The sequence below is a fragment of the Atractosteus spatula genome, chromosome 7, assembly GCF_055471065.1.
Source record: "Atractosteus spatula isolate fAtrSpa1 chromosome 7, fAtrSpa1.hap1, whole genome shotgun sequence".
NCBI lineage: Eukaryota > Metazoa > Chordata > Actinopteri > Semionotiformes > Lepisosteidae > Atractosteus > Atractosteus spatula.
Genome location: NC_142712.1, coordinates 60,793,392 through 60,815,018, shown reverse-complemented (window position 1 = coordinate 60,815,018; position 21,627 = coordinate 60,793,392). Strand labels below are relative to the sequence as shown.

Here is a 21,627-nt window from a genome sequence, read left to right as displayed (position 1 = left end):
TTGATCACAATCCTGGTCTAAAGCAGAGGATGAATTTATACAACCCCCCCACTGACTGAAAACATAATTAAAATTCTGAATCACTTCATTAAACCTTTTTTTGTCTAAGGAATATATTTTTTAACTTTTGACACCCATTATGTGGAATCAGTTGTCGTGGCTGAGCCAGTCACAGCTGCAGTCACATGGTTTAAGGCTGTGGTGGTCTTCCCTGGTCCTGGGAGATCAGTCTCTTCTGGGGTTTGCTCCAGTCAAACTACTGTAACAGGCTGCTTTCAATTTTCTGTCTAGGGCACATTTTTAAACACACCTTCAGCTTTTAAAGCATTAAATAAAATCCATAATAAGAATCATCCCTGCTTTATTTTGCGAGTTCAAGAACTCCCATTCTTTCAGGTGTCTTGCCTTAAATGTACTCATTGCACCTCTGCAAAAGGAAACAAAAATTATTATTGTGGGAAACACTTATCTGCCCAATATAAATGTACAACCTATTAATGGTTGTTTAACAGGTTTGTGTTCAGACTGACGGCTGGATTCTGTTCTGGAACTGTGAAGCCTACAGTGTCAGAGTGGGCGGGCGGGCGGGTGGGGTTCAGGGAACAGAGATCGCAGAGTAAGAGGAACACTCTGGACTGATAGCTAATTAGGGTCTCCCCACCCCCAACATTACTTCAGTTCTCATTCTCAACCCTCAAGTTTATGTTTATTTATACAAATTTAGTGACTCAATCAAGACAACCCACGCATACACATCCCTGCTGGGAGGGGCACCTAGCCCGCTTTCCTTTGTATGTTGTTTCTGGCCAGACATTTTCAAATTGCCGAGAAGCCCTCAAGGGTGTTATATTACTCTACAATTAAACTGCATTCACACACACACTTGCCATAAGATCCCTCCAAAGGAAAACCAAGATTGTAACAAAACAATCCTTTAATACATCCTTCAATTTACAAAAGAATTGTACACTTTTCAATAGACAATACAGCTTTTACTTCAGCTTAATACTGGGAGACATCAGTCTTGTGGTTCTCGATGGCATCTTCAGGGTCCTAACTAGAGACATGATTACAAAGAGTTAAGCATCTTAACTGGAAACATTTTGCAGTCATGTCCATCTGTAGCTGGAGTAAGGTCAAACTCAGCTGGCTTTAGAGGCACACAGATTCAAACAATGTCTTAAACAGTGCAAGAAATACCACAGATCTGGCACAATGTCCACAAGAAGCACAATTCTTTAAAATCAAGGCAGAATTGTTCCCTTTCTGTTGTGGAACAAATAAAAATACAACCTACATCTTAAGAGAGATTACATATTCAGAATTCAACAAATGTTCGTCTCCCCATTCCCATGGGAAACAAGCAGCTGTCAGTGCCCACCTATTGCAGAGCATAGAAACGTTTCCCCACAACTTTTTAAGTTTGCTCTTTTTTAGGTACATCATTTTTGGAAAGGTATTAGATCGGCTGACACATTATTGAAAACAATCTGCCTCATATTTTAGTTAAATCCGACAAGACCAAGAACTTGATTTACAATAACTGAGATTCTGCACAGACGTGCTTGCGAAATGTGTTTGCAAGTATATGTGAAGACAGACTTCATAACATTCTCCAAAAGGTCAAACCAAAATGTCAACTGAGTAAACGGAGTCACGTGAAACACGTTTCCTAACTTTATAAATGCTATTAAAAGAATACACTTCCTGAACAAAATAATCCCTCAGCCTTTTTTTTTTGGTTTAGAATTTAGAAAGCCTCTTCTGCAGGGATGGGTTTCCATATTCAGCTTTACTTTCATACGCGCTATGTTGTGCCCTGTGCCTTCTGCTGTAGTTTCTTCTGCCTCCTCTTCAGAGCCCGATTAGCTCGCTTTCCCTTGTTCTTCTTCTTCTTTTTGGCTGCCCCACCCGGCTGCTGGCCCGGCTGAGCTGGCGGCTCGCTGCTCTTTGTTTCCATGGCGACAGCCGTTCCTGCGCCGGCACTGGGCTCGTTGCCTTTGGCCACACCCACCTGAAGAAGAGGAATTCATGGAACAGCGGAAAACAATGTGGGCTGGAGCTCTTCTGCAACACTGAGCAGCACACAGAACCCGAGATGACAGGAGTTTCAGGACCTGGTGAAGTTTTCTGGATCTTTTAGTTTAAGGGTTATAGTTCACTTAAAGCCAAGGAAACCACAATATTCTTTGTGTTGTTGTAGATCATTCTGTCTTTTAAGCCTTTGAATAGTTTTGAGGTAGGCATATTGTTTGAGTCAACACGATAGCGATTCAAATGTTAAATGTGTCAACTAGTTTGATTTTTAGATCTGTGTAATACATTCATATTAAACTCAAAGCAGCGGAAATGCCTTCGTTAAGGGAAGCAAAGCGTTTTGTCGTATTCAAGACACAGAAAAGCTTAGTTTGTGTAACGGAAGTCTCAAAGAGGCATACAAAAAACCTTCTCCTAATCTATTAAATATGGGGATTATTTTGTCTAAAACAGGGATCACAATACAGACAGGTTATAATTACAGGCATATGCACAGACTAGTAATACATAACAGCTGCAGTATGGCCATTCAAAGAAAAAATATAAAAAACAATTGTGGCTCAGTGTCATTTATTGACAGAGAATAATTCAGAATTTAAAGGAAATTAATTTTCACTTTCAACTCCACAGTTTCCAGTCTTTCAGAGCATGCAGTATGGAAGTGCCACAAGAGTTAAACTGCATCTTGGCTTTGTTTGAGGAATGTCTCACAGTTTCCAGATTCAAGCCCAGTGACTCACACCACCTCATAAACTTTATCAGGGGCTGAGGCCCTGCTGGCTACTCAACTAGGCCTGATGATTGCTGATTTTGCAACAGGCCTCTTTGTGCATAAAAAGTTTAGTTTCTGAATCCTTTTCACTATGCAGTAATCATATGAAGAGAATGATTGCATAACAGCCAGCAGAAAGTATGCTGTAGGTCAAATATGTGTACACATTCTTAAAGGGTGAGGAAGCTCTGCATGTATTTTTATTTTCATTTGCTACAAAGTGAAAATCAGACAAAGGGAGATCTGGTAGAGAGATGTGAAGAGACTAAATGGAACAGGACGGAAAGGTTAAAAAATAACCCAAAAGATATAATTTCACCTGGACACCCTTTCTCACGTCCTGTTCCTTGTACTTTATGTCCCTGCTGCCTCTCTCTTTTATCTGAAAAAGGATCGACAGCCAAAATGTCGTCCTTCTACATTTCAGTGTGGAATTAACCATTACTTATTCCTAATCATTGCATAATGGTTTGTAAAGTAGTAGATTCAATACATTGAGACTGACTTCATACTACGTTCTTTTATTTTAAAAAAATGGACAGCATAGTGTTTTTGTCCAAAATCCGTTTTCATACATTACAATAGATTTATCATGGTATGCTAGGTTCAGTGGCTGATTTTCTTTAAACATTACTTATGATGCTTTTCATTGACTATGATAATGAATTGACCAAAAGGCATTTATTGGAGTTACTGCAGTGGTTTATCTCTATCTAAACAGCTCAGCTCCTAACAATGCTGACAAATCACAGATTCACAGGGAGGGGTGAATCTATCATCATTTAAAGAAGACACTCTTAGGAAATGTGCAAACAAAATAAAAGCACAGTACAGAAAGAGCTGAAGGCTACAGCAGTTAACACAGACTTTTTGGTGAATTTATCATTGATTGCTCTGCACAGGTTCCTCTTGGTGTTAAATTTAGGTAACATGCATACACAGAAAAACACTTCCTGTAGTATTTTCCTCTTTCCCATCTGCAGTTAGATAATGTAAATATGAACTCTTAATTTCAGAGAGGAGCTCAAGCTCTGATCTCGCCCATTTCCACCAACCGATAAATAAACATCACGCTTCTTGCCCTCTCCTTGTGCGATTTATTTTTGCGTCCCTCACTCTACCCCATCGTCTTCCTTGCGGCAGCTTCATTACGCGGGGCGGGTTCTGACAGTCTCGTTCATGCGGCCAGGCTGTTCTTCTCAGCCGAGTTACCCTGCTAAAACTCACTGTGCACATCACACCTCCTCCGATTGACCTCACTACAGAAACCAAAATTCTTAAAAACAAACAGTAGCATCACCATACCTAATGCTCCCATTAAACCGAACCCCTTTTAAATTAAAATATGAAGCTCTGATCATAAAGGTGGCGTAATCCCGTGTCACAGACAACAAAGCTTTAAAGTAGCAATACCACTTTTAATGCCCAGACTCTGAAAATAACTCAAATATTAGCTACATGGTTTTATTTCTTCTTAAAGACATCAGGAACGCTTGCCATGGTAAATTACTTCTTTTTAGCAGGGTACCTAAGAGGACTTCAGTGTCATCTCTGGAATACCTTTCACTCTGCGGTAAGGAAACATCCTGAACAAGCCTTAAATGATATAAATCAGGTTGCCTCATCAGCCAAACAAGAAACACCACATACTTCTCTCCAGCAGGGATTCTGTGGTCAGGGACAAGGAAATTCTAGAATGCCATGAAGGGTATTCTTGAATGAATTCCATATCTAATGTACACAATTCATACTTACGTATTACCACTACAAACACAACAACAACACTGACAGTTAATTTTTTTAAAAAGTGTCGCACTAATTTCCTACACATATAAACAACATTGAACTGTTAACTTGAGTGTACGTTCACTGGCAGTGTACCATGGGTCAGCAATTAAGGAATCAATACCCTGTACCCTTTTTCATGGATAATCAATCAGTGGAGTCTCTTGCAAGAAATAATTGAACTGGTCAGGATCTCGCACACAGGGAGCTCAAAGGTTACCAGACATCCAATTGAAAGATTTTTCTTTAAGGATAAAATTAAATTTACTATCAGATTATTTTTCTTTCAGTACTGGATTTGAACACATTAAGTGCTTAAAGCTTGGGGAAATTATTTATTTGGGTTCGGGTAGCCAGCAGCCATATCACCCTGCAACTATACTGTAAAAAGGGCGCCGTCCTTCGGATGAGACGTAAAACTGAGGTCCTGTCTCTCTGTGGTCATTAAAAATCCCAGGGTGTTTCTCGAAAAGAATAGGGGTGTAACTCCGGCGTCCTGGCCACATTTCCCATTGGCCCTTACCAATCATGGCCTCCTAATAATCCCCATCTCTGAATTGGCTTCATTACTCTGCTCTCCTCCCCACTGAGAGCTGATTTGTGGGGAGCGTTCTGGCGCACTATGGCTGCCGTCGCATCATCCAGGTGGGGCTGCACAGTGGTGGTGGTGGAGGAGATCCCCATTACCTGTAAAGCGCTTTGAGTGGAGTGTCCAGAAAAGCGCTATATAATTATAAGCAATTATTTTTATTATAATTATTAATCATAATTTATTTAATGAAAAAACTTGAACATGTATCGGACACTCGCATTATGATGTGGCGCATTTCACGCAAACTTTCAACAAACCACAGATTAAACGGGGAAGTGAATTTTATGACTGGCTTCCATTCAATGTGTAATCTCTTACCTTGAATCTCAAGCAACAAAAACGGCATACCTTATGCCCCTGCTTCTTGGCCGCGGGCCGGGGTGGAAAGGTGCAGGGGACGCGGCCCTGTTTAACATGGAAGTCCAGCACGCGGGAGGAGTCCACCGGCACCCAAGGCACAACACTGCTGGAAGGAGCCCGAGGCGGAGAGCTATGGGCCTCGTGCAGGTTCAGAGTTGCGCGTGTCACCTTCATCCCGTCACACGCTCTGGAAATGGTGACCAAAGCCTCTCCAGCTCTGTGGCTCAGCAGATACCTCCCCTCCTGCAAGCTGTTGAGGAGACTTACTTTCTTAACATTTCAAGCTCTTGCTGCAAACAAACGATCCTAATAAAACGCTCGCCCTGTAAAGTGAATTGTTTTATTTAATGCAACTTTCTTGGACACGTTCTAATTGCTTTCTTGGCCTGACCAGGGGTTGAGACAGCTGCTCCATTTAAAGGAGTAAATAGTTAATGCTCCTTTTTTCAGGATCAAACAAATTTAATCCTAAAAGGAACAATGCCTAGATTCGCCTAAACTGTTCATAACAGGACAATTGGTCTTTTTAGCTTTTTACCTTTTTAAAGGAGAGGGGCTTGTCGAACACCCGTATGTTCAAGATATATTTTGAAAAACTAAACTACCAATTTAAAAACAAGTGATTTCAAGTTGGTTGTGAAATCTAACCACAAAGGACTTTTTGGTACAAAAAAAGCAAATCTTGAGACAGAGGCTGTTCAAGATGGACAACATGCTGAGGCTTGGTGTGCTTGGTGCCTAGTCCTGCAGCCCGGATTACACTGAAGAATGCACTCGGATCATCTGAGGACAAAACATTAGCTGCAGAAAAGTGCAAACAAACCTCCAAAACTTCAGTTTATTAACACTGGAATTTGCATGAGTTTAACAAGCCATTTAAAACCTTCATTTTGAGGTTGGATTACTACATAAACATGTATGTGCTCATAACAGAACTAGTCGATGGCTTCACAGTTACCTGACTTGCACACTACCAGCATTTATGTTAACCTGATGACTAAAATACACAATCTGTAAAGGCAAAACATTAGTGTAAAGAAATTACACTTACCCAACAATCTTGTTCAACAAATGGTGAAGTATGTTCAACATGTTTGCTGGTCTAAATACAGAGATACAAAATGAATACAGAATACTAATGAAAATAACCTCATTCAAAGAGACATTTCTTTTATTGATGACTTCAAAGAAAGAAAACTAGACTTGGATAACTGTAATTGTAAATTGTGTACATACAAATAAATTACTACAGTACTTATCTGGACTTCATAGAATCAACATCATACATCCTGATTTTTACTTAGCAAAACATGACAATTACAAATCACATAAATATATTCCATAAATATAGCATGCAGCTATATTTGATCATCTACAGGCAATCAAGGAAATTTGACATTTTGAAAGGGAGAGATTAAAAATTCTATATTAAAATTGGACCATGAACATAGAACACTCTTATGGGAAGAAACACTTGTAAGACATTCAGGTTTTTATGTTCATGTATCAAGTCTGGCATCAAGACATATGGTACTGACTCTACAGAATACTCACTTGAAGTCAACAAATGCATTTATATTCGAGTCTGGTAAAAACTCATCCATCATAAACAGCTTTGATGTAAGTGCATCAATGTGTCCTGCGGAAGTTCAAGAGAGCACAAATACAGGACTGTAAAATAAGGTTTCGTAGCAAGAACAGAAATGCAGTTTTTAAGAATATCAACGGTATTTGTGCAAATGTCTCCAGACATTCTCCAAGCGATATCCTTACACAACCAACCCTTAGCCTTTAGCATTTTCCAACCCCAATTACATGCATTGTGTGGATTCAACCATTGCAAGTATTGTAGTCTGCTTAGCTGTTTGCATAACCAGAGTCTAGTACTTTAAAAGGAAATGCCACATGCTTGCTTGACTGTGCTTCACAAGGTTTTGGATAGCAGTGTTGCTCACGGAGAAGACAGTACAAGTGATACTTAAGAATCCTTCAAAATACTGTACATTTTTAAACATTAATATAGGGTAATACAAAACTTTACTACTGTAAAGATTCAAATTAGACATTTAAATATGAAATCCTTCTCCCTGCACTGTAAAAATCAACTAACATGTAAAACAAAACTATTGTGTTTTTTTTTTTACATCAGTATGTTAATTCAAGCATTCCACTAGGGAGAAAAAAAAGTTAACTGGAAAGGAAAAAAAAACTTGTTGAGGCTTGTGTTCTGCATTGCGTCATTCTTGATACTTCACCGATCCACACCCTTGAGAGTGAAGTCAGAAATTCCTGTCTTCTTCTAAGGCTGTCATGACCTTATGTATTTAAGAAATTCTTTTCAACCTACAGGAATACGGTTAATACAAATGCTACAACAATAAGTTCACAGGCTAGTATATTAGGCAATGAAAGCAAGTTAGTAAAATAAAATGATAATAGTTCAAGTTCATTTTTCTGTTCAAAATCAAACCAACTAAAATACAGGATTTGTCTACCTTTAATGCCTTTGAAGGATTTTGTAATAATGTTTTAAAGGATATCTTTGGGTCAGTGTACTTACTAGTACAATGTGCAGCATGTAGGGTGTGTCAGGCGATTAGGAAATATCTTTAACTTGCGCTTAGATGATCCTGAGACCCAAAGGGTGTGTACTGTTAGCGTCACAACTCTCTCAATCTCAACAAGGATCATTTATAGTTCAGACAATTCATCAAAGTGAACTTACAAATCACACACCCAGTTTAGTAGGAAAATTAGGGGAGGAGCTGAGCCCTTTACACAGCCCTTCAGACTTAATTGTTAGGTGCTAAAGTGGTGTTTATACTAGATGAGATAAATCTTTGCTACAGATACTTCTTTGCAACATGGTGTTTAGGCCAGGAATTAAATGTGAACACTAACAAAGGAACACAACTAAGATATAGATCTAAGATAACTGATACTATGATAAAGAACTATTGATTTAAAAAAACAACATTCCTGTAAAATCCAGACCGTAAATGATGTATGGAAAAAGCAAAAAGACCATAAGATTTTCACCAAGTGCTTGAATTCCAGTGTAATTACAAAAAAAACTCTGTCAGAGCTCTTAATGGAAGAAATAATCTTGCCAGAAAAAACAAAAATCAGGGAGTTCACCAGCAATTATTATGGAAAGAAATAAGACACAACGGCTAAAAATGATCTGCAGTGACGAAAAAAAAACAGATATCAAACTAGCAAAGTAATATTCAATTAACACATTTGGCAAGAAGAAAAAAGAACGCTGAACAGGAGGCTATGTAAGCCTAAAGAAGTGAAAAATAAAGCAGACAGAAGCTGTTCTAGGCTTTGTGAGCAGTGCAGCGTCCTCCTATCTTTAGATTGCAAGTGAAAGACTGGCAAATGGCAGGGCCTGGCAGAAATCTAAGGCACTAGGGTAGAGCACCCAACACAGGAAACACAGGAACCCCGCCACACAGCAGGGCTCTTGGAATAATTCTGAACTACAGTGGAAAAAAGATGAAAATTCTAAGATACTCTAAAGACGGGAATGACTGCTGGTGAAGCTCAACATAAGTGCTGTGCACAAGAACACATAAATTGTATACACAGCAATATAATTTAGAAAAACTAAAAATACGAATTCAGAACCAGTTTTAGGGTTTACATATTATGACATAACTCATTAAGATGAGTTGTGAACTGTTGTTAATGTTTGTTTAGACAGAGAAGAGTGTTAACATACATAAATCCTCCCAATTAACACAAGTATTGTTCTATTTGAGGTTTACACAATATCTTGATAAAAGAAAAGATTAATATGAATTTTTCTCGTGTAAAAGCATATCAGCACATAAGAAGATGATGTGCACAATAGCCACCAATAAACCTGCGCAGGAGCTATAAATGTACAGTTAATATCACATTTGGCAGTGCCATCATACCACACAGGAAAAAGGATAACTCACTCTTCCTGCAATTCACCTAATCTTCCTTTCAAGGTCTGACAGACTAATGTAAAAAACACGGTAGGTATAGCAACAATCTCAAACAAGCTAAAAACAGTCACAGCAGTGCAATGAGCAAGTCATCTCGAGAAAAACAATTGCAGTACAGTAAACTTTAGTCCTTGTATGTTTGATTCACTCAAATATTCCTGCTTCTGCTTGACCAGGCCTGAAGTCTTTGGTCTATCCAATCTCGTCAACGATTACCAAAAACTGTGGAAAAGAATAAGGCTGCCTTCATTTTTCAGTGGTTTACATGGAAAAAATGAATCTCAAAAACACAGAAACCCGAGGCTTCAGCAAAGCAAAGCCACAAAACTGGCATGTGGCACAGTTCCAGCTTTTCATCACACTTTTTCTGAGAACACAGAAAAATCGATCTGCCCATTACCAAATAAGGCATATGACCTTAGTAAACCCATTATTTCTATGAGATACTTATCCATTGTTTTGTTTGATAAAAAACATAGACCATAAATTGGGGAAATCAAGTAATTACAAATAAACAGTATCATCCAATCTTTGTATAATTGGAGCTGTCCGAACTCTAGACTGTCATGAAGTTATGAAAATATCTGTAACCAATCATGCATGTTTTACTAGTTGAAGAGATCACAAAAGTAAAAAGTAAATGTAAAAAGTAACTAATCTTGTCAATTCAAAGACTCCCAAAAGTATAATCAGCACTGGCAATAATTCCAAAGCCTTACCTATATAAAACATGGTGTTGGAATGCAACAGTTTTTCTACCCACAAGCGACAAGCTTCACTTTTTGTCAGAATTTCCACTCCATGGCTGAGCTGATATTCCAACTTGGGTAAAACATAGACAGGAAAAACCTGTGGGGAAAAAAACAAGAAAATAATACAGAATATGTTGGTAAAATTACTGATTTTAAACTCTGTAAATCTGAATTAAAAAATCACCCCTTTGATAACATGCATTATAAAATTACAATTATAATTACAATTAAACTTACACATACCGTTTATCACTGCAGGATTTTGCTTTAGAATTTAGGAACATCAAAATATAAAGTAAGCAGCAAAAATTGTAATGCACAGTTAAAGCAGCCAGATAACTGGAATCTGTCATTTTCTTTAAAAATGTACAAAAAAAAAAACAATGACCATATCTGGTGATTATAACAATGCCTATTATATTTTGTACAGTGTGGAATCAATACAGCAAATGTAAAAATTGAAGTAAACTGTATATAAGGAACAAGTAACAGGTTTATTCCATGCTGAAAAGAGAAGACACCCAAAGAAGGTTCCACAGCAGAAACGTTGTGTTTCCTTTCTTCTCTTTTCAGCATGGAATAAACCTTTTATTTGTTCCTTTGCAGCCTACGCATGCTGACACAGCTACCCACCTAAACTGTATATAGCTTTTCTTGTATTAGGACAATTCAATAGTAATACCAGACCACTTCTTACTGTTAAATAAACCTATTTACTTTATTTGCTGAAAAGATTTACATAGTTTTACATATGAATCTGTAATTACATGCAAAAAAATTTAAGCAGTTACAGTGTGCAAATCTGCTTAAATCTTTAATCTGTACCACTTCATTATAGTCATCACTGCACTATGAAAGGATACAAAAACAAAAAAAAACCTTTAGAGGCCTAAAGTTGTTGATAATACTTAAAAATTCAGCACTGTAAATATTTCAAAACAATTTTACAATTTAAAGGACTGAAAGCAGAATTTAAGAGGAAGCTGAAAAGTTTCATAGGAAACTACATCATATTTGCAAAAGGGGAGTGGGGGGATGTAGAAAGAGAAGCGAGATCGGGCTGAGCCAAATCACACATTTTAACAAAAGCTTAACTTATCGCTACATTAAGAACAATGTTATTTTTTCCCTAAAAAAAAACTAGAAACGCACAAGCTGAGACAGATTCTACACCTTGGAAACAGTCCTTGTTCTGATGTTACTTTCATCACAATATTAAAGAGCTACAAGCTCACGTAGCTCAAGTACAGACGTTTGTTTAGAGAACTGATACTTCCTTCAGGAAATGTACAGTACGCCCAAGTTTTGGGAAGGAAAATTTAAAGCACCGTTTTTGAGTTTTGCGATCTGCACACTGAACAATAAAGGATCAACTTCACACAAAACAACTGAGCGGAATAATTCATGGAACTGAAGCTGGCTTCAGAAATTATAAGTATAAGAAAGGCAATTTGTATCTTTTTATCACAGACAGGAGTTCTGTTCCAGTTCTCAGAAACCAAGTGATTTTTGGACCTTGCAAACGGAGACCCTCAATATAACCACCAGACAACGTAGCCGCCTGCTCTCAGGAACCACAAGATGCGAGCTGGCGAGATCTGGTGCAAGATCACACACTTGTGCGTGAATTGTGTCGGCACCTTTGAACAGAAATACTGCGCATTCAAACATGTCAGACATGTCCTAAAACTAGAGAGTCTAGCTCATCAGAAGGAAAGAAATATGACCTTGGAGAAGCCCTGCTTAGTCTTGGCCAGGGCTGACTCGATGGTGCTCCTCACCAGCAGCAGCATATCCCCCAGGCTGTAGAGCCTGTACACCAGGTTGCCCTCCTGCGGAGCCCTGTATTCTTGGTCATCCTCCTCCACTGCTGACAAGCTACCTAGAAGCAACCCTGTTAAGCAAAACACACACAATCTTAACAGAAACATAAGCTGACAAAACGGAAGACAACTCCACGACAAATTAATTTTCCTTCCTATGATGAACTAGCCTTTTCGGTGAACGACTCCAATTAGAAGTCATCCATTACGAATGCGGCCACACTTTAATGAATGTGCTACAAGAGCTTAGATTTTACATACTGTGTTGTCTAAAATAAGTGCAATATACCATGTACTGTACCTAACATTACTTTTCAAGAGCAATCATTTTTTTCCAAAAACCAAGAAGCCCTGTCTTCTTGTACAAGATTAATTAAATTTTAACGTCCTCTTAGAAGAAACAGATAAAAAATAGTTACCCTCTGCTATACAAGCAACTACTATATGAGTTTTATTTTATACATAATATAGTCATTCCTACTGGCTTTTTCATTTAACAAGCTGTTTTTCACCCTTACGAGCCAGACTCTCATAAAGCATGGCCAAAATTATTTTCTTGCATCTTCTCAGATCTAATGATGTAATGTAATACTTCTTATTACATTAGAACTTCTTTATAATAAATGCTTGTGTGTGTTAAGTGCATATCTTACAGAATACTGCCTAATGTTTATGTATTGGCTAATGACTTCAAACATGTTACTTGAATAATTAACCAGAAATGTTAATGTTTTCATACTTAGGTACTGTTCTGTGCTGTATTAAAGTTTGTTTTTTTGAGGGAGTGTTTCTCTGTTCTCCAGACCAACTCGAGATTATAACATGGGAAGTAATGGGAATTTAATTTCTGTTATGAGTTCTCACTTTTTGAGGAACGAATTAAGCTTGTATAACGAGGGACTACTGTACTGTTAGATCTAGAATTTGAAGTCTAATAAAAATTCTTTTTTCAGACATTTCCCTTGTATTCTTTTAGAACTCAGATGACTAAAAGAGTTTGGAAAATGAATGGTAACTGCACACCTTTAAGGGGGGAACTTCAGGATTAGTATGCTAATTAATGATCAGGATACTTCAAACCCGTTCTAATTATTTAAAACAGACCCTTAAGATATTTTCAAATGAACAGCCGCAGGAAAACGGCAGAAAGACTGATCAGCTGCAATTGTGAGCTGAGGATAATGTTACAGATGTTTGCATGCTTACTAAAATCTGGAGGAGGTTTTTTTTTATAATATCCAGCTGGTGTCAGCTGGCAGAGTTTTATTTATGTTTTATCTCCAGCTGCAGGGCACAAAAAAAAACCCTCCATCAACATTTAAAACTATCCAGGTGGAAACAATCACAATACTGTACCAGTAAGCAAGGAGAGTTCCAGAACCCAAATAATTCATTGGAAACACTTTGAGAAAAGCCTGCTGTCAAGGCATCATGGTCAATAAAGAATTCTATTTTAATATGATGGAAATTAATCCCAGAAAAGATTTCCTCAAACAAAGATATTCTTATTAATAAAAAGGTCCAGCTCTTATTGTGTAACATCACACATTGTCTGAAGAATGAATATAACTTGGAGAATCACTACTGCTTTCCTTGCTGATGATGACAAGCCATAGAAGAAGACTCCTCCTTTTCATCAGTTTTCCTAAAATACTTTTTTTCCCACCCACTCTTTCTCACCCCATTTCAGTCTACAAAAACTAGTCCCGCACATAAAACCAAGCACGGCTGCTCTTACGCTTCTGAGGTGGCAAGGCCTGAGGGCAGTCAGCATGTGGGGCCGCAGGAGCAGCCAGGGCACCTCCAGCGGTCCTCTGGCTGGCCTCCAGGAAGGATGAAACACAGGCCTTCACCAGCGGCCTGGCGTGGCTTTGGGCCGTAGCTGGCAAGCTATTAGTATTGGCTTGTGGCGACATGGGCTCCTGTGTTGGTTTTGAGCTGGGCTTCAGCAATGCGCACTGCATTTTGAGGATCTGCCCGAGCTGGTCACAGTCTTTTGATACACCTGCTTTGGGCCTCTTGAGTGCTCTCCTGATCCCTTTCGTGCCCGTCGAGGCAGGGTTCTCTCTCCCGCGCTCGGGAGAAGGGGACCTGGGGGTGTCTGGTATGGGCTCTGGAACCTGTGCAGGCCGCTCAGCACTTGTAGAGGCTAGAGAGAGGCTTTCACCGCCTTTCACCGAACGGGCACGTGCAAGGGGATCATCGATCACTAAACGCTCCTCGTCAGAATCCGCATCAGAGGAGAAAAGGTTTGCCTTGGACGCTTGTTTCTGGTGCATTACAGGGGATCTTGAACGAGCCGCTGTTGTACCAGAAGCATCGGGTTCCATGGTTTTGCAATCCACTTCGTCAGACTCCTTGCTTATACTTGTGTCGTCTAACGAACTGTCAAACGTCGAAGAATCCTGGAAATCAATCCAAGAGTCATCTTTAGAGGACTTCTCTTTGAAGTCCAATTTAGAATCCGGACTCTTGAGGTCTTCGGAAGCAGTCGCAGAGCTCTTTCCCAATTGTTTTGTGGCATCACTCGACTGAGACCCCTCCTGTGTTTTACAAGATGCAGTTGCCTTTAGATTCTTTGAAGTACTTTTAGAATTTGACATCTTGGAGGAAGAAGAAGATTCGCCAAACGTTTCCAGGTCTGTGAAGTCAGCCTCAAAGGTAACTTCCATATCATCAAAGGATACAGGTTTTCTGTCCTGAAGAAACATGCCAGATTACTTCAACAATGCAACAATGCAAGAGGTTACTGAAGTACAAAAAATGGTTATTTTATCCACAATTAAATATTCAAAAATCTTCACAGTTTTAACATAACCCAATTTTATAAGCATGCTTCTGTAGTACACATGAAACTTCCAATGTGTTAATAACCCCTGAATTTTACACAGTATTTAATATGTTGTCTAAAAAATCAGATGATTAAAAGTAACACACAAGCATTTATAAAATACCGAAGCTAGAATTTGGATTTTACAGTCTTCTTCTGTCAGTTTGTACTATGTATTTATGTCATTTTTATTAACTTTTACAAACATTTTAAGGTTTTCTAAAAAACAGTAACATACATAGATGCACTGAAGCATCTTCATAAAAAGCTGCAGAAAGAGTCTTGCTCAATATATTTAAAAAGGCTCCTCTCCATCTCCATTAGGTTAAGGTTATGTATGCTTATGGAAGGCTCCCATCTACAAACAAAAGTAACCAAACGAGAGGAGATAAACTGCACTTACTGTCCAGGGAACCACAGGATCGAGAGTTGTGTTATTGAGCAGCACCTCAGAAACTTGCTTTAAAGAGCCACTCTTCAACAAAAAATGTATGCTTTCCTCGTGGAAAATTTGATTTTTCTCCCTCACAGTTATTTCTCTCTTCAATAGGGGAGAGTCTATAAAAACAACTTTCTTCACACTTTCACCTGGAAGACAAACTGGAACTCAGCTTTGTTTGAAGAATGCACAGTCTTCTCTTAAGATGTTTATTCATTCTTAATAAAAATATGCAAAGTACAGGCATCAAATTAAACTAAAAGTGTCAAGTTGTTAATAGGAAATAAAATGCATTCATTCTTGACACCCAGACAGGTTATCAGTTTTGCTTTGTCTCCACTGGTTCATTTCTTACCTTCCCCAGAAATCTTCTTGACACATAGTGGTAACTCCCAGGAGTCACTGTAGTCTGGCCCATGGTTGTTCAGAAGTGTATAAAGTGCCTGACTTGTCATAGATACATGAGGGCTGTATTTCATACAAAGACTTTCAGCATTCGAGTCACTGCTGATGTCCTAAAGAAATGAACATTATTGTCTTGCATTGTAGTATTTTCACCGTATATATAATAATATTGTACAATAATGATTGTATTTGCATTTGTCCAAAGTTTTCAATCCCTGTGGATCTAAGCATTTTTACACACAGTGATATCTGAGATCGTGTTACAGTTGAGCAAGACAAAAGGCATAATATGCAAAGCTTCTATATATTTTCATTAATTTTTCAGACCAACACAAAGACTTTTTGAATTCTTTGAACCAAGCTGTCCTTTTAATGAAAGCAATCGTGGAAATAAATCCTGTTGATTTGAAAATTTGCCAATCTCTAGGATAATTGACCTTGCACCTTTAATTTCTTACTAACATGCATATTCCAACGTGCACGTTTAGTACTAAAAATAAGTGAAGATGCTTTTTGCTGCCCTCTGGTGGAATTTCTGCAGATCTACAGGTCTACAGCTGAAAACAGACACCAACATCGGCGTAACAGAATTTACAATACAAATAAATGCAAATCATTAGCCACCAACAACAACGTTTGGAAAAAGAGGAATAAATTCTTATTTTTACAACTGCATTTCCATGTTTGTTTTACTCTTAGGCATCATTACCTCTACAACATTATTAACTAAAACTGATGAAAGAGCTGAAGCATATTACAAAGAATAGAACACATATAAATAAAATATGGTGTTCCCCTTTAGAGACCTTAATGGTGAGACCATGTGATAAAGGGAAGGTCCTGTCTCATACATACTGTGTGCGCAATGCAAGCTTTCTTCTCGGGAGGAAATTCTGCCGCCACACTCTCATAATCTGTTGCCATTTGGATGCCTTTGGCATTCAGGAGAGGCTTTGCCTTGAACATCTTTACCTGACCCTAGAAAAAAACGACAATTACCTCTGTAATATCAGTGTACCTCTAAAGGCATGTTCAGAAAGTCCCTTTGGAAAACATTTATGAAGTTTTTTTCCCCAACATTCTGTTCATACAAAATACCCCGTTACTAATTGTGCACTGTTTCTTGGGGAATCCCAGTTATAGTCAATCAGCAGTACTAACACTTTAAACCTCAAGAACAATAAGTAATTCGAGGATAAATAGAACCTTAATTTTAAGAAACATTATTCTTTCATTTCGTCTAACATTGTCATTGTGCTTTTACAGCTGCTGTTGCACAGAACTTTCACAAACAGTGACACAGACTTACCAGACTAAGGAGATGTTTTTCAAAATTCAAAGATAATTCTTGGCTAAATTTGCCTCCTGTCATGCTTGTCATTTCATGAATGACATAAACCTCCGGGTAATTCTTCACTTTCTCACTACAAGCTCTGAGATACTCCTGTTCAAGACAGGGGACAGAAATGCTATGAAACACACTGCAGTAAACATCGACAAGCAGGCATTTGAAAGATTACAGTACACAGGGAGACCCACAACATTCTGCGATCCATGGAGCAATACCTCAGAGTAGCGGGCTGCGCCTTCCGAAATGCTGTTATAATCATCTTTGCAGATCCTTGCTGCATTTTGCAGAAACTTCATGTACTCCGGCACTTCGATTTGCACGAGTTCTTGCAAGCGCTGGAATAAACATATTTCAAATGTTGAGAAAACAATGAAATTCATTATCATAATTTCTGATATCTAACCGAGGGATGCACCTCGAAGTCTTCAGCTCCCTAATAGACATTTTAAATCATGCCGTGCTTGAGTTTTACAACTGGGTTCAGTGGATCTAGATGGTTAGATTTCAACATGGGGAAACTGGTTTTTCTCATCAGAAAGACCTGATACTGTTGACATCCCACATTTGTTTTACCACAGCACAGAACACCCTGTATCTCCCACCACTCTTTTAAAGCTATTCTCGGCTTTTCATCAGAAACAAGGTATTTTAAGAGAAATATATTCTTGGCACAGGTTTTAGGACTCCCTTCCCGCCTTATTCAAAGAAAATGCACTTTTCAGCATTCTTGCATAAAACACCCTTGTAGCCACAGCAACATAACATTATGATACATTTAAACAAACGATTGCTCTTTTGTTTATATCCCAGAGAAGAGCTTCCCTGGAAAGGGAGAGATGCAGCGGAGCATACAATAACAGCAGCAACAATAAGTCATATCAAAGACAACATAACTGGCTTAGATTAAATGGTTGAAATGCTTCTAAAGCAGGGACTCGCACTTCAGCACAGGAGGAAAGTGCACAAAACAATACACAACACCTTGAAGTTCTTCATTTCATGGGGATTTAGTTTCTTGGATTTGGCCGTTAACATGTGTATGTACATCTTCTGTTCCACCTGGGTCAGTCCGGATAAGCAGGGAAAGGGTACTTTTGGTTCAGGAAAAACATCTTTTGTATCAGCAGGAGCAGAAGTAGGAGCCTTTTCTTCTTGAACTGAAGATGTGGATTTGGGCTGGAGATCATTAGCCTCATGTTTTTGCTCTTTTGTAGCTTCTTTAGCTTTTACTGGTGGACTGAAAGAAAAAAAAAGATTATATTTTTTTCTGAACTTTAGTCTAAATGTCCGTACTTTTGTTGCTATATAATATACAAATAACTTCACTCAAGTGACATAAGAACTCTTATATCTAATGGCAAAGAGCAAAATTTCTAGGTCTAATTAACCTTACTCAAGTTCATTCATCTTCTTTACTTTAGCAGATTTCAGTAAAAGTTTCACACCAAAGATATTTACAATACTAATTAAATGAGAAAAAATACAGCCCTGTTCCTTGACTTTCCTCAAAATCACTTTTGTGGACTGTTTCAGCCACAACAAAATTATTTAGAAAAAAAGAACATTTTGTATTTGAAAGAAAATAATATTAAAGTTCCCAGAATATGAATATTTACCACACCTGAGTGCAACTCCCCAGAGTTCTTTTATATTCGGAGCCAAAGAATAATTATCATAAACCTCTCTTGAAAAAAACACAGTAGTGCCATTTTTAGGGGCGACATCCCTGTTGAAAAAAAAATAAAATAAATTAAAGCTTCGTCTAAAGAGCAAAACAAACACCTTATACAGGAAAAAATATAAATTATGATGAATAATTCTCAAAAAGGTAACGTAAACAAAATCTGTGTCGACAAGTCTAAAGTGTGTAATGCCCAGTCATAGGAGCTTCAAAATAAACACCTGAATGTTCAACATGCAATATACAAACGCAAGAATTATTTTAAGGATTTCAGTATGAACATGTCGTGTGCATTTGTTAGATCTAACGTACAAAGTGCTCAAAACATGAACTGTCATTAAAACAGTTTATATACATTTAGAGAGGAGAAGACAACATGATCTCTTGCACAATTAAGACCAAAACACTGAAAAACGCAAAATCAAAATGTTCAATAGAATTGACTAAACGGAATTCAGTATTTCCTCCTTTTCCTCTAAATTAACTGGCTGTGACTGTCGTGTGCACCTATGGATCTGGTCTCGAACCCAGTGTCCCGGACAGTTTCGTGCTGTCACAGGTTCGGCGACAACTGTAAACATCGCTGTGTTTATAATGTAATTCTGAAACATATACTGTAATTTAATTGGTCTTTTGACGATTCGTGGGCTAACACTGAACGGGTTACTTTAGGCATTTTCACTATTAATTCTCAAACTCGAAATATTTCCTTCAGGTGCACTTAACTTTCTGTTGTAATAAATGTATTTAAAGATCGTTCCTGCCTGTTCTTTAACCCAACACGGTAACAGTGATGACTTTTTAGAAAACTGTGGGTCACTTGTTTCTGGAAATAAAACTTAAAAGGTCGCCACCTAATGAAAACAAATCCAACGTTTGCTTACAGTGTATGATGATAGCTCAGAGTTAGTACACACAATAAAAAAAAACAAAATGAATGAAATTCTTAATGAAACAGAAGAAAACTTACCAATTTAATTCCATATTTAAAACTTTGAAGTCAGATTATCTGGCTTTCAAAATATTTGAATCCACGCTTCAGAGTGCAAAGGAAACGTGGTTTTTGTCACAATATCCACTAGTTGCATTGTGTGAGACAACGCTTACAGCTCAGGCTGCGTTCACAGCACGCAGACGTGGAGGAGGGATCTGCACAGATCCTGCTGCATATCTTCTCAGGTTCAACATCTCCGCGACCTCAGACTGAAAACACTCCACAAACTCACGCATTCACAAGTTACAAGATCCTGCCCGCAAGCAGACAGCTTCTCCAGAGCACGCTGGGATTCAAAACAACAGAAAAAGGGCCAACCGACAAAGAAGAGTGCCAGGTACCCAGAGAGAGCCCTCAGTCCATCTGCTAGCGCCACCTAGGCTGGAGGTGAGAAACACCCGCAAGTGACGCTGCCACTGTCAAGTTATGAAATACAGTGGCAAACTGTACTTTATAAGGGTGTAATCGCATGTATCATCAATACAGGGGTTTGTTGTAGCTTTCTAATGTGTACAAAATATACTGTAAATTAATGTTTACAATGTAAGAGTGTCAGTTGTACACGCCAGTTTAAACCCTTATGTGCTGTGATACACAATCAGTAGCAAAATCAGTAGTTATTTAATCACAAGAGCGTCTTATTTAAGACTTTAGCAGCAATGATACTACTAAAGGTGAGGGGGAAACAAGTCGTTTTAGAGAATTATTATGTCATAACTATTGTGTGTATTGAGTGACCTCAGTATAGTGCCTTTTCATACCACAGTAATGTAGACAGATAAAACTTTATTTCTTTATTTCTCATGTTCTGGAAACAGCATCAGAACAAACATCAATGTCGTTATTAATGCTGGATTATATTAGAAGACCACTTGTTGGCATACGATTTTGTGACAAGACAGCTTTTATTTTTTGTCTTCATCACAAAGCGTACTTCTAATATTTCTATTGTCACCATATAGTATATTTATGAGATCGCAAAGCTAAAGGATATTCAACTGCATGCACTTCTTCTGCGACCGCCACAATCTAAAAATCCGTATCACCTCAATGTCCGGCTCGGCTCCGAACCAGGGCACCTCTATAATAAAGCTGTCTGCCACTGGTAGCGTTTTGCACAGATTCAAGTCTGCTCTCTAACCTGTGTGGCGGAAAAAAAAAACCTCAAACTGATGGCACGTGCTTCAGCAATCATCTTCCATCGAGGGGGAAAAAGTTCTATAATTCACGAATTGATCATGAATCGTTAGTCAAAACGTTCATTAATGGAGGTACGCTCGCAGAGAAGTGCATTGACTTGTTACATTCGGAAATGTCTGAGGCAGTCTGATCGCATTCAAAACTAGGATGTGCATAATATTGTTATGACGAGTGGGTGGAACATGGAGCTGTGAAAGCACTTGCAAACAGGATCATAGCACGGGTGACCGTATCCGCGTTCACTTACCGTGACATTTTGCTGTAGGAAGAGAATTTTAAAACTGCATTTCAATGGAAAGACGTTCATTTGCTATTTATGTCTTTGTTGATGTGAAAATCTAGTGAACGTGTAGTATTGATTAGCTGTTCACAATACAAGTGTAAGCATAAGTGTCGATGTTGAACCAATTGATAACACTGTTAAGCTGTTCACACTGTCTCAATGGTGGTAGGAATTCTGAACAGCTCTGGTTTCGTATGGTGCCATTACACAGTAAGACTGGTGTCGTTGAATACAGGAGGATGGATAGAGCTGGTTTATGTTGTTAAAGGAAATACAGTATGTTGCTAATGTAAGGTCTCTTGGGTTTTCAGCTGTAGTTATTTAAGGGCACTACATCAGAATG

General features: G+C 38.4%; 1 protein-coding gene across 4 annotated transcripts; it reads right to left on the bottom strand.

The window, feature by feature from the left end:
• Window positions 1–921: 921 nt before the first annotated feature.
• On the bottom strand, window positions 922–20,023 carry ice2 (interactor of little elongator complex ELL subunit 2). 4 transcript variants are annotated; one of them, XM_088922249.1, is made up of 15 exons: window positions 19,778–20,023; window positions 18,748–18,852; window positions 18,108–18,363; window positions 17,342–17,461; window positions 17,085–17,219; window positions 16,631–16,753; window positions 15,726–15,885; window positions 15,335–15,519; window positions 13,840–14,800; window positions 12,006–12,172; window positions 10,246–10,375; window positions 7,101–7,185; window positions 6,598–6,648; window positions 5,535–5,796; window positions 922–2,014 (listed from the first exon to the last, which is right to left on the bottom strand). In XM_088922249.1, exons 1-15 carry the CDS (start codon window positions 19,789–19,791, stop codon window positions 1,808–1,810), a joined length of 2,961 nt encoding a protein of 986 aa, XP_088778375.1. In that variant the 5' UTR covers window positions 19,792–20,023; the 3' UTR covers window positions 922–1,807. The 4 variants fall into 4 exon arrangements, with proteins under 4 accessions (XP_088778375.1, XP_088778376.1, XP_088778377.1 ...); XM_088922250.1 differs by having other exon boundaries at window positions 12,060–12,172; XM_088922251.1 differs by lacking the exon at window positions 17,085–17,219.
• Window positions 20,024–21,627: the final 1,604 nt, after the last annotated feature.